This window comes from Muscardinus avellanarius (assembly GCF_963383645.1).
Source record: "Muscardinus avellanarius genome assembly, chromosome: 5".
NCBI classification, from domain to species: Eukaryota; Metazoa; Chordata; class Mammalia; order Rodentia; family Gliridae; genus Muscardinus; species Muscardinus avellanarius.
In genome coordinates, this window is record NC_137790.1 from 36,275,754 (window position 1) to 36,290,249 (window position 14,496).

The window sequence follows — 14,496 nt, forward strand, 5'->3', positions numbered from 1 at the left end:
AGAACACTGTGGAATTAAATAGTAAACCAGTGTTGAAAAGAATATATTAAATATTACTATAAAGTTATAAAATTATAAATTGATTTTACTAGAAATATTAGGACAGTATTTATTTAAAGATGTGTTGTTCTCACTTTATATGGGTGTTCTGGATCCCAGTGTATCCAATCATAATTCACATTATCACCTTCACGAGCCACATACTTCGCCCATGGGGAAATACGATATAAGATCTCTCCACTTTTACTAGTAATAACTACCTAAAAAAGAATGAAATATTATTTTCAAAACATGTTACTTTAAAACGTTTTTATTGGTGCATTATAGTCATACATCTTAATGGAGTACAAGATGGTAGAGTTATACATGCACACATTGCTCATTTCAGAATTCTAGATTAATACATAATAGTTAATGAGCACTGTGCCAAGAAAGAAAGAATGATATGAAGAACCCACATAATCTTTTAGATGTGTGGCCCTAAAGAATGTATTTAAATGCTACACCCATTGCTTTCCTCGTCTGCTATTACTATTTGATACTTCAAAGCATATACTGCCCAAATATTTTATGATTCTCTGCATTTCCAATGATGCCAAAGCAGCCATTAGAGTCATTTATTAAATAACAGTGGATATTAAAAAGACAAAACAGATTATTTGGAAACTGCTGTCAATAAAATAATCAACCAAAGAAAACAACTGTACTTCTTATGAAAAGGGACAAGTGAATTATATCATCATCATTTTATTTTCCTACTCATGAGAATTAAATACAATGCTTTCAGGATGCTGAAGAAGAAAAAGGTTTGATACACATACACACACACACACACACACACACACACACACACACACACACACTGTACCCCAATTCTCAATTTCTTTTACCAACTAGGCTTCACTACAATAAAAACATTTTTTGCTGTAGCCATACATTCCCATATTTGCCTTAAGTTTCACAAGTATTTTCAATAACAGATAAAAATAAAAATATAAACAGAGTTTAACTGAATCCACCATTTTAGACTTAGTAATAAATAAAAGACTTTGAATTTTTCCAGCTACAACAATAGAGCTTCCAAGTGATTGAAACTGTAGCCTTTTTGCAAAGTTGTCTTTTTTTTTATTAAACTCTAAAAGCAGATAAAGAGTGATTTTTAAAAAACATTCAGATTAAAAGCTATATTATGTTTTTAGCCCTGAGAAAGTACATATACTCCAAGGTATCTCCTTTAATAAGAAAAACTCAAGTATTAATTCTTGATAATTAAATACTTATGCAATATTTTACAATATAGAAAGGATTTTCATATTCGCATCTCACTTGATTCTGGAAAAGCTTTATGACTAAAAAATTATGTGAGATTAAGACTATGCGAAAAGTCCCCAAATCACTGACTGGCAGATCCAAAAGCTGGCCATAGAATTTCTGATATTTCCTGAACAAACTTCCAAAGCATTTCCGTCAGCTGACAGAAAGGAATAAATCATAGTTTGTGACACAGCGGGCAGGTGAGTAGTGAAAAGGATATTTAACTTATGTAAACACACTTTCTTCCTCTCTATTATGCTTCCTACAATCTAAAGCTGACGAAGATAGTTTATTTTATTCATTATCATAAAACATAAATCAATAGGACCAGCCTACTTCATTAGTATTTTAACCCAAAGATGTATCTCTTAAGCTACATCAATTTCTAGTATAATATACAACTGTGGTATGTTTGGGAAGAGGTGCACACTCAGGAACCCAGACAGACTATGAGGAAACAAAATACTATTCATCAGTTGTCAATGAACAGCACTCTGCCTACTATATCCATCTATCTTTTCTCTGTTTTACAAAGGTTTACAACTGCTCCAAAGGCAAGTCATTAAAAAAAAAAATCATTTTGAAGTAGTCTGTTGACAGAGAGAATACTTAAAACTTTATGAAAGCAATCTACTACCTGACTAATATAATGTCCACATTCTTTACATTATTTTTTTCTGTTGTACACACAATATGTCTACTGTGTGATAAGTGTTGAAAGAAACAATCCCTCCACTGGTCTCAAGGCCTTTGTTGTTTTTACCAGAAACCATTTATTAGGGTTGTGTTTGAAGCTTGCAACCCTGAGGTACAGCATCTTTTGGTGTCTTTCTCAAAGATAGAGAATAGGCACTCCAACTGCTTGCTCTAAAACAATGGATTTGGAGTACACAAGAACTTTAGATAATGTAGAGAAAACCCAGTAGAGCCAGGGAGATGTTTATGGGATGTTGGAGGGGTAGGGAGAATTAATGAAGGAATCACTTTCATTAATGTTATGTACATATGAGAGACTACCAATTCCAATCTCAATATCTTGTGCAGGGAATTAGAGAGAGGACGGAGGGATCAGGGGAAAGCCCACTAAATTCTGTGTACATGGATGTCACCATTACTAAGAATTACATTATAATGTGAGAATATAATGCACCAAGAAAAATATAAAAAGAAAAAGAATGTAAAAAGAAAAAAGAATAGATTTGCAAGCTCAATACTCTCCATATAAAATCAGCCCAGTGTATTAAGTAGCAGTTAGCTGACTACAGTGTCAACCACTTGGGGTTTAGAGGATGAGAGAAATCAATACAAGCTTAATGTTCATACTGCTTACTGTGCCATGAGTAATAAAATCATTTGTTTTTAGCCTGGGAGCACTGTCTTCTGCCAGAATCTATGAAATAGTAACAGTAAAACTCCTAAGTTTGTAGGTAAGAAAAAATAAAATCACATATCTAACAAAGAACAATCTGCTCATCCACTGAATGATTTCAATATTTTTATTTTAAAAAGTTTTCTCTTCTTCCTCTCAAATTCAATATTTTTATTTCAAAAAGTTTTCTTCTTCTCAAACAGTATATTAAGGTTGCTTGTTGAAGTAAATATATTTTAATTTAAATTTTTTTCTTATTATTTATTTATTTTCCTTTTTTCTTCCTTAAAGTTTCTTCATTATTTCATAGTAATAGGATTATAGCCAAATGACATATACAACTTTTATGTACAGCTGTCATACAATTCTGAAAATTTATGATCATTACATAATCAATTTCTCAATTCTTTAGGCTCCTGGAGTTTGGAATTGTCTTTGTTACAATAGTTTAAGCTTTCCTAACTGGCACACTTGTCTACAGGAGTTACCTACCTTTGTTTTTTTATTTTTATTTTTCTAAACAGTTGTGACACTGTTGGCAAAATTAAAAGGCATTCCAGTAAGCAAAAAATATAATCGTGTTGGACTTACTTAACTTTTCCTATACAATTTTTATTTGGAGGGAGAAGGATTTCCTAAGTTTTTACTTTGCTTCAATAAGGTCAGATTCCAGATGGGAAAAAAAAAACAGAAAATAGTTCACATCATTTAATTCAAAATATCAAGATATTACCATGCTCTACAGCAAACTGATCTTTCAACAGTAAAAATTCTTGTAGCTGATGGGTAGAATTCACTTGGTACTATCAAATGGAAAGTTTCATTAATTGTTAATGAGTATAAAATATCTGAATAGCAATTTAGTACTAAGTACCTTGAGTTAAAAGAAAGTAATCCAATGATACAGCAATTCTAATTATGGAATTTCACCATAAAAATTATCAGAATATATCCAAAGAACTATATCCTCATCTATTAACTATCAATTTGGGTGGAAAGACTGAATAACTAAATAAATAATGTATAATTGCTAAAAATATGTGCTGAATCATATTGAAGGTTTTAAAATTCCTCTGAGTCATAAAAAATAATATATTGCATTTTCCGAAAGCTTATAAATATATATACACATATATACAGATATGCATATATATATATATATGTATTTACATATATAAAAGTTAGGGGATAATTATAGTACTTATTGTTGTTCTATTATATCTTTTTCTATTGTAACTTCATTTTACTGGGGCAACTCTTAGGATTTATAAACCTGTGTTTTACTAAATACAGCAATACAAGGATTATATAATCACACACATTTGTGTGTGTATCTTGCATACCTTAAACACTGTGATATAATGTTACAAAAATAAAACTTTAAAAATATTTCAAATCACTTAAGAAAAGCAACAATAATAAAAATATTATGGTAAAATTAATGGCAAATAAATACCTCATAAAAATTTAATACTTACTAATATTATTTAAAATTTAATTATATTAGGAAACATTTTATGGGCCAAATTATTTTACTTTTGAGAAGGTTATCATAAAAACCATTAATAGATTAAATAATGAAATGAATAAAACAAACCTTTACCTCTGCAGGAGTCAATTTCACTTAGTAAATTGTTTGAGGTAAAATTTTATTTAGAAAATATAATTTAGGCCGGGCGGGGTGGTGGATGTTTATAATATCCATATTTGGATTTGGGAGGCTGAGACAGGAGGATTGTGCAGGGTCAAAGCCAGCCTCAACTACTTAGTGAGGTTATCAACAACTTAGTGAGGCCCTGTTTCCAAATAAAATATAAAAAATAGGTCAGGGAGTGTAGCCCGGAGGTAGAAGGCCTCTGAGCTCCATCCCCAGTACCACAAAAAAAAAAAAGAAAGAAAATATAATTTAAACTTAAATACACAATGTAATAAGAAATAAATGGTGAAGATTTAAAATTATGTATGCATCTAATTGTGTTAGGAACATCTTTTGAAATTTCTCTTGCAAAAGAATATATCTTACAATGCAATGGAAAATTACTGGGATAAAATGCTCCTCAGGTGGTTAGTGATTTTATATAAAAACAAAAGACATGCTCAGCTGGTTAGAAGTGTTAGCATATTCTGGGAGATGGTAATGAATGGAAATCTGGGTTTCAAGATTGAATGTGTAACAGACTAGTACAAAAGGAATAGACATTAAATAATATAATTGACAATATCAAATTATATTTCCAATGTCCTCTGCTATGATGAGAACCTTTATTTAAAATAATTTTTACTTAGAGTAGAAATAAGAAGATATTGACCATAAAAACTTATTGATGGGGTGCAGGTCAAAGTTAATAACCAAACAAAATCATTTCTAACGTATGAAATGTTACCTCCTGCTCTATTTCTTTTAATTTATACTGAGATATAAATGACAAATATGGTAAATATTCAAGTAATATAAAATGTTTTGGTGCATGTACAGATAAATACAACACATATATGTGTCCATCAAGCAGATTAGATAATGGTCACACACAATTCCAAGTTTGCAAGCTGGGTTACATAGAGTTCAAAAAAGAAAAAGAAGGGGCAGAACTATGAAGGCCATATGCAAGCTACTTATCAAAAGTATAGAAATATTTTTATCTCCAAAATAGGTACAGCAAAACCAGTGTGCAAAGCTGAGTATCAGTATTTTCTGTGAGCTACAAGTGATGTGGAGAAATGCCAAGGAAAGCTAGCAGATATCAAAAGCTAGATGTGTCAAAAAACAGATTCAACACCCTAGAGCTTCCAGCAGAAGTATGGCCCTCCCACTACAACACAGTGATTTTTATCCTCTGGCCTCCAAAACTGTAAAAGAACAAATTTCTATTATTTGAAATCACTCAATTTGTGTAGCAACCATACGTATGAATATATGCACTTCCAACATAATTGAAATAGACACTATCATAGTCATCCAGGACATGTCCTACTCTACAGATACCAAAATCTGAGTATGTTCTAGATCCTTATTTAAAATAAGAGTAAAAATATGGGCATGATGGCACATGCCTGTCATCCCAGGATTTCAAATTAAAATCTAAAATAGGTCTGTCTGGGGATGTGGTTCAGAGGTAGAATGCCCCTGGGGTAAATCTCCAGTAACTCTCCTTCTCACACACAAAAGGCACAGTATTTGCATGTAACCTATACATGTTCTCTCATATACTTTAAAGTGTCTAGATTATTAATACTTAAATAAAATGTAATAATAAAAAATAAAGTGGAAATACTTAAATTTAGTTAAAATTTGTCAGTTCAGAAAGAGTTAAAAGTTAAGGCTGACATAATGAGACGTCTAAATAATATATTTTATCTTGTATTCATTTCATATTCCCAAAAGGGAGAGAAACATATACCAAGGCATTCCAGTGACTTTGATTAAGCAATGCAATTCCTTGACAATTTCTAGAAAAAGAAACTATTTCAGAATAAGTATTGTCAAGCTTCAGAATTGAAAGAAGAAAGAGAAGAAATATATATTTTCTCTAATATGCCCAAAATAGGGATTATTGGGGATACCAGAGGGACTCCAGATAACAGAGGCGAAACCTCAACAAAGGTAGGATGGAAGGGTAGGAGAAGAAGAAAGCTGAGGTTGATTAATGGAGGAGCTACATTCAAATATGTGTAAAAGTATGAATGTAGCATGGTCAACCTGAACATTCACTGTTTGGGGGGAGGTGAGAAGCAGAAACAGGGATGGGAACCAAGCACTGTCAGATGGTATGCCATTTTCAATATGATCCACATAAAATAAAAAATGTGCAAAAATTTAAAAAAATAAAACACTATTTGGAAGTAGCCCCTCATTAATCAAGTTCGGCCTTCTTCCTCTCCTAGCTTTCCATTCAAACTTTGCTGAGATTTCCCTTCCATTATCTGGAGTCCCTCTGGTATCCCCAATGCTCCCTAGTTTGGGCATATTAGAGGAAACATGCCCCTTCTCTTTCTGTGTTTGGCTGATCTCACTTAACATAATGCTCTCCAGGACTTTCCATCTTCTTAAAAATGACATGATTTTGTTCTTTATAGCTGAATAGAATTCCATCATGTGTATTTCCCATAATTTTGCAAACCATTCATCTGTTGATGGGGATCTAGGTTGTTTCCATATCTTGGCTATTACAAATTATGCTGCTATGAACATAGGTATGCATATGTTGCTTCACTGTTGGGAGGGGGGAAGGAAAAATTGGGGGGGGCACCAAGTACAGTTTAAATGTATACCATTTAGTTTCAATAAAAAATATAAAAAAGAAATAAAAAATAAAAGACTAAATCTGTAATACATATTTTATTTCTATCCTCTACCAATATAATTATTTGCATGAATTAACCAAACAAACAAAAACAACCCCAGCATGTCTATAGCCCCAATACTTTGGAGGCTGGGACAAGAGGACAGCAAGTTCAAGGGCAGCATGCAGTAAGTTAGTAAAACCCTATTTCAAAATAAAATAGAGCTAAGACTGTAGCTAAGAGGTAGAATACCAATACCAATTCTCAGTACCACAAAATTTTTTTAAAGATCCTACAAAACTTTAAATTTAGTATATGGAAAAGCTAAAGTATATTTCTTCTACCCATTATGTGATATGTTTATTTTAAATATATGATAGTATTTAAATAAATAGATGATCAGGGGAAAAGAAAAATGCCTACTAAAGAAACTAAAATTGTTAATTAGGAAGATGAAAATTTTAGTTAGGAAAATGAAAATCAGAAACTCTGATATTAAAGGTATTGCATTGTGAACTTGAGTTTATATTTCTATTAATGAGTAAAGAAAACAAAAATATCTATAAAATAATCCAAGTAGTATTCTAATAGTTATAGGCCTTGATATATGATTGGTAAGATTAAATAAACTAGGATTATGACTGGGCTACCATTGGCATTACCATTGTTTATATATTCAGCTTAATATGTGGACAAAACAAAGAGAACTCTCTTACTCTAAATATTCTTTTGTTTTATGCTAAATTTATCTACATACTAAAGTTCATACATCTTAAAATTCTCCATCTTTGTTTGGTAAATCAGTTCATAATTCTCAATTAATCAAATAACCTATACAAGCCATGTGCATATAAAATAATCCTTGTCATGCCCTTTACATCTACAATGAGATTTAGAGATGAGAGAAGCTGAAAAAAGATTAAATGATTAAATTAAGTCCCTGAGGAAACTATGCTATGCAACACTGGTCACTACACAAGAGAAAAGAAGATGTCTTTGCTATAGCTTAACTAAGCAAAGATAGAAATCAGATGAACTTCAAAATCAATAACCTTTTGATGAATTTTCATTAGTTTTTATTATTTAAGATTTATATGAGATTTCTTGTTTTAAAATATATTATTACAATTCCATTTCTTTTACTTTAATAAGAAACAACAACAAAAGAAAACCTTTCCAAGGTCAAATTCATAACAGTAGTTTTAGTAGAAATAGTGAAGGGGATTCTCTAGGAAAAATAAAGCTATTAATAATAAACTAAGCTTATTACATATGAAGAATAAATCTATAATATCATACTAATGAATATTAAATCAAATTATACCTTGACATAAAGGACACCTATGTATAGAACAAAACCAGATTACTTTTGAGGTACAATATTCATAGCTATTTTGTCCTTGGTTTTATACAAATGATAGAAATATAGATATGAATACTCATTTCTGTATTACACATGGGAGAGAATAAACTGCAGAATATTATCAAAAGGAAATAATTTAAGATCAGTAGTTGCTTCTCAAAGCAAGTCCTTATTTAGAATGATTTAGAAAGATAGACATTTCTATACCATGAAAAAAGAATCATTAACCCCCTTGGTTGACACCCTAATTCCCCAATCTTCTACCCCGGTTAAGTATTACAATTGTATTTTTCACATCTCTGACCCTCTACTGAAGCAAATCTTTAAAGGAATAAAGAAACAACTAAGTAGAACTGATAAAGTGTTTGCTTCATTTCAAGTACATTACTTGAACAAAAACCTTATAAAGTACAGTCACTACAAAAAGACAAAATCCAGAGGGATTATTCAAGATTTAGGAAGCAGGCATTGAAAATAATATCCCTGAGCAAGTGAGAATAACTATTCCTAAGTCAAAAGAATAGGAACAATGCTGAGATGTTGTAATCAGGTAAAGATTGATTAGGTGTCTTAAGATAGAAAACAAATGAATTACCCAAGATATAAAAATATAGGATTTAATCACCAGAGATATTGAAAGATCAATATAGTAATAAAAGAAAAAAAGCTATGAAAAGGGAAAAATCAGTGAGTTTTCATTACTGGAAAAGTGTACTTCAAAGAGATTCATCCATGTGCAGTGAAGGCTAGAATTCTATTAAGTAAACAGAGTTATAATCTGGTATAATGCCAATAAAAAAATCTAAGAAGTGTTTTCAGTAGTGATAGGTCAGAGGAGGCACTATCTTAAGATGGGCTGAAGCTCTCTTTAAAATATTTTATTAAGTATAATTTCAAAAGTCTATCTGGTGATGAACTGAATCATTTGAAAAAATAATATGATTCCTGAACAATCACTTTAAGTGTTATTTCAATTAAGTAAAATATAAAATATAGAGGGAAAAACACTTCAATATCTAGAAGAAATTCCAAAGACTAGGTACTGAATATGTAATTCTAAAAATTAAGATCTTTGAAAAGATCTAAATTATGTATTAACACATGAGAACTAAACTCTCAAAGAAAATAGTTAACAATGAAAACAATTTTATATGCTTTTATCAGTGCATTATAGTCTCATACCATAATGTAAATCATGCTGACAATGACAATAGAGGCACACAGTACTTGGTACTTCTCTCGTCCCTCACCTCCCCATTCCCATTCCCCCCAATACAGAGTACAGAGACTGATGTTAGTATATTCACATGTATACACACAGACAATGATAGATAGCACTTCCATTAATGAACCTTATTCTGCCTCTTCCCTTACCCTTAGATCTCCTCCCTGACTCCACTGAAGTTTCTCCTACATTATCTGAAGTCCTTCTTGTATCCCAATTGCTTCCCATCCTGCACCTACTAAAAAATATATATATATATGACCCTTCACTCTCTGTGATTTGCTAATCTCACTTAACACAATATTCTCCAGGTTCTTCCATCTTCTTTAATTTTGTTCTTTATTGATAAATAAAATTTCAATGTGTCTATCATAATTTTGTAATCCATTCATCTGTTGATGGACACCTGGGTAAGTTCAATAATTTGGCTATTGTGAATTGTGCTGCTATGAATATGGGTATGCATATATAATAACTGGTATGGCATCAAACTAAAAAGTTTCTGCTTATTAAACAAAATCTTCAACTAAAGAGAAAGCCTACAGAATGGAAGATCTTTACCAGCTATCCCTCTGATAGAGAACTAATATCTAAAATATACAAAGAACTTAAAAGACCTAACACTAGATAAACAACCCAATCAAGAAATGGGCAATTGAATTGAATATATATTTCACCAAAAAAAGATACAAATGGACGATAGATACATGAAAAAATGTTCAACATCATTAGCAATCAGGAAATGCAAATAAAAAATTTCACTGAAATTCCATCTGGCATCATAATGACAATGATAATGAAGACAATGATAATGAAGTAAATGTTGGTGAGGATATGGAAAAATCAGAATTCTTCTATACTGTTGGTAGGAGGGCGAACTAGTTCTGCCACTATAGAAATCAGTGTGAAGATTCCTTAGAAAACTAGGAATGAATTCCCCATATGATCTAGTTATACCACTACTGGGTATCTTTCCAAAAACTTTGAAAACAGAGAACAATAATTATGTGATCAGTCATTTTGGATTATAGCAGTGAGAATGTTCACTGAGACATGATTTTTAATTCTTTTCATCTGTGAAAGACCTGTATTTCTGTGCTAGATATAGGTGGTATTAGGAGAAAGAGAACTGCAAATAGGTAATCATGGACACTGATAAGAAAAGAAGTACACTGATCAAATGAGAAAGCAATGAAGTAGACTATATAATGGGAAGACTATTACAAAGGTGAAATGAAAATACCCACATAAATTACTTGTGGACTGACTTTTTAATAAGTATTCTTGTAGATTATAAAAGATGATCAAGAATTGTAGTGACATTTTGATAATGGACTCAGGCAAAGAGGTAGTAACCTTGAACATAAGAAATAGTGAATAACAGGAGTGTTCACAATAGAGCTAGTTGTTATAATCCTTTCTAGTCCAGGTACATTTAAATCACTAAACAAAGAGAGTCCCCATCTCATATAGACAGAATTCAAAGGTACTTGAGAACTTGAACTTTGGTCTCTAAGCAAAACAGCTCTAGAGAAGTAGGAAAAACTAGTGAATAATCACAAACTATTGAATATATTATAGGTGATGAAGCCCAGATCAATGAACTATTCACCTAATTTCTCTGTGAGATAAAAGGAATATTAATGTGACAAGATGCAGTGACCTATGGCTGGCTGTTTAAAAATAAATCATCTGTTCATAGGACTTTTTCATTTTCCTAGTTAGGAAACACTGAGTTGCATGGGGAAATTTCATGATATTAGTATAGTAGGATGGGTAATGATGGACAAGAGAGGATAAAAAGAAAAACTTCAAAATGAGTATGCAACATTAATTTTGACATTTAACATATACTTACCTGTAGTATTCAATGAAAGGACACAGATTAAATGTAAATATTTATCATAAGAAATTTATAGTATATAATTTGCCATAAGAAAAAGGTTATTTCCTATAAATGTACTTTTATTCATTATTACTTGAAGGTATGTTTACTCAACTGCAAATACTTTTATTAAATAGAACCAAAAATAATATCTACCTAAACAGTCAAAAAAGTAATTTTATTCCTTCTTATTAAACAATATTAAAAGTGCAAAGATTATATAAGGAATCTCTTGGAAAAAAATGGATGCCTACATAAGTTAGGGCAAAAAAAGTATGAAACACATTGTTACAGAGATATTTCTAAAGAAAAACAGGAGTTGTTCAATTCTCTAGAGAGTTATAATCATATGTAAAATCTACATTGAGGATGAAATAAAAAGGATCATAAAAGAAATGTAAGATTTTTCATAGTACATAGATATAAGGTGGGAAAAGTCTGTTAATACATTTAAAATATTTCTGGAGTCAATGTTCACATTAAGGGAGCAACCATAGAACAAGTATTTATTAGATAGCTGTGATTTTCTTCTACAAGCACTAAAACAAAAAAAAAGATACTTTTTATAGTTATTTTTCTAAATGTATTATACATTCACTTGTGGTCTTAACAGAATTAAACACTTGTAGAAATTGATTTATATATATGGATGTGTTTGGAATATGAACATTTCCCCTCTTAATTCAGTAAGAGACAGAATTTTTATATTTATATTTGGCAGTAGTTTCCAACCCTAGATATTCCAGGAGAACCACCTGAGGAATATCTTAGAGATGCCCAAGTCTTATTTCTCTAACCACTACCACCCTCTACCTATAACCCTTGATTCAGCTTTCATAATGTACAGACTAGTGCCCTAGGAGATAAAAGCTAGACCTGAGAAAGTAAAATAAAATGTATCTACAGGAACCAAAATTCCAGTAATAAAATAATAAGTCTTTATTTAAAATAAATAAATAGGCCGGGCTTGGTGGCACACCCCACGCTTGGGAGGTGGAGACAGGAGGATCGCGCAGGTTCGAAGACAGCTGTGCTGGCTTAAGAGACCCTGTTTCCAAAATTTAAAAAAAAGTATAGAATAGGTCTGGGAGTATAGCCCGGAAGTAGAAGCGCTTCCAGGAACCCCAGTACCACCAAATAATAATAATAATAATAATAATAATAATAATAATAATAATAATAATAAAATAAATAATCCTGAAAAAATATAATAACTGGCTTAAAAAGAATGCATTTTGTAAAGTCTTGATAATAAATACTTCTGCAAATGATATTTTTAATTTTAAATTTTATTATTTTGTATTTTAAATATATTTCTTACCTTCCAACAACAGTCTTTAATTATTTCTAATTCTTCAGAGTACCTTTTCCTACCAATTTACTATTCTCAAATGATGAAGACTTAACTTTCTCTATAAATTTATCTCACTTAAATTACTGAAGGTATCCATGATAGGTCAGAAAGTTATTACAATTGTGATCCTAAGCATATTTCTGAATGTCTTTATACTTAAGTCATTGGCTTATCTAAAACTTTCCACTACACTTGGGAATATACTCATAAAAGTATATGGTGACTTTATTCACATTTCTGGTCTTGGTTATATATATTGGTCTTGGTTAGTTATAACACATTCAGCTTAGATGTCACATTTCTATACTGTGTATCCCAAAAAGTGTAAAACATTTATTTTGCAAAACAAATTATTACTTTAAATTCTATTATTAGAATGGATGACTTTTATTTCTTTAGAAATTCAATTAATAATTTTAAAATTACAACTGATAACCCTTCAGTCATTTAAACCATTTTCTACTATTTCTAAAGGAAATATCTTGGAGTTGAAGAAATACAGATTTAAAATCAAATTTTTCTAACTCAATGTAATATCTGGAAGCAAAGAAGTATGTGTAGTAGACTGGTTCAAGATACTTGCATGAACAATTGTAAAAAATCATTAGAAAAAACAATTTTAAAATCGCTCACTGTCATTAACTTTGCGAAACATTACAAATTATTATTATACTATTACCCCTTCAAACCTCTGAACATGACTATAAATGTGACTTCTGAAGTCAGTGACACAGAATTAATTGGCCATCACAAACTAACCACATTTAGCATAATGATAGAGTAAGACCAGTTTAAGAAAAATGTGCAAATGCCAATAGCATTGTTATTTACAAAAAGGAAAATAAGCCATTCTGTTCTGCATGTATCTGTATATTCTTTCATTTATGCTGTATAATTATATTGTAATTTGTAAACAAAACAATTTTTATAACTCAAAGGAAGTGCACAACTATATTTAACAGTAGTATACACATACCTTTATTATTTAGATTCTATAGACTACAGTGCTTGCTTGCTTGCTTTTTTTCTTTCTTCTGTAATACTGGGAATGTGAGGATGGAATAAAAGGATATTCTACCTCTGAACTATATGCTCAGCCCTACCTATTTTATTTTACTTTTTAGTTTGAAATAGGGTCACACTAAGTTGATGATTGCCTCACTAATTTCCTGAGGCTGTCCTTGAAATTTCAATTTTCCTGTCTCAGCCTCCCAAGTTTCCATTTACTTAAAAACATTGATTAAATTATTTGATTCTGAAAGATTAAACAAGTAAGAATTATAAGGTTAAGAACTCTTAGAATCAAACAACTAGCATTAATTCTTATATTTTATTTTTCACATTGCATTTACATTTACATTTTTTTTTTTTTTTTGGTGGTACTGGGGTTCCTGGAAACCCTTCTACCTACAGGCTACATTCCCAGACCTATTTTATAATTTTATTTGGAAACAGGATCTCTTAAGCCAGTAGAGCTGGCTTTGAACCCGTGTGATCCTCCTGTCTCTGCCTCCCAAGCACAGGGATTATAAGCATGGGCTACCACGCCCAGCCTTCACAATGCATTTAAAATACACATCTTGGGATACATTAAACATTTAAAAATATTTAAATCTGAAGCATGTTTTCAGATTCTAGAAAAAATTTCAAAAGATTACATGATAAAAACTTAACAGGAAGTATCAGGCAAGACATTCAATGTTGC

The 14,496-nt window shown here is 31.0% G+C and overlaps 1 protein-coding gene across 1 annotated transcript in view; it reads right to left on the minus strand.

Annotated features, from left to right (window-relative positions):
• Window positions 1–14,496, minus strand: part of GBE1 (1,4-alpha-glucan branching enzyme 1) — a gene marked incomplete at both ends in the record, with an annotated part of 270,361 nt that overhangs the window by 131,797 nt on the left and 124,068 nt on the right. Inside the window, one exon of the mRNA XM_080696262.1 lies at window positions 135–260. Within this exon, the coding sequence (XP_080552388.1) occupies window positions 135–260 (126 nt within the window). The remainder of the gene's footprint in view (window positions 1–134; window positions 261–14,496) is intronic.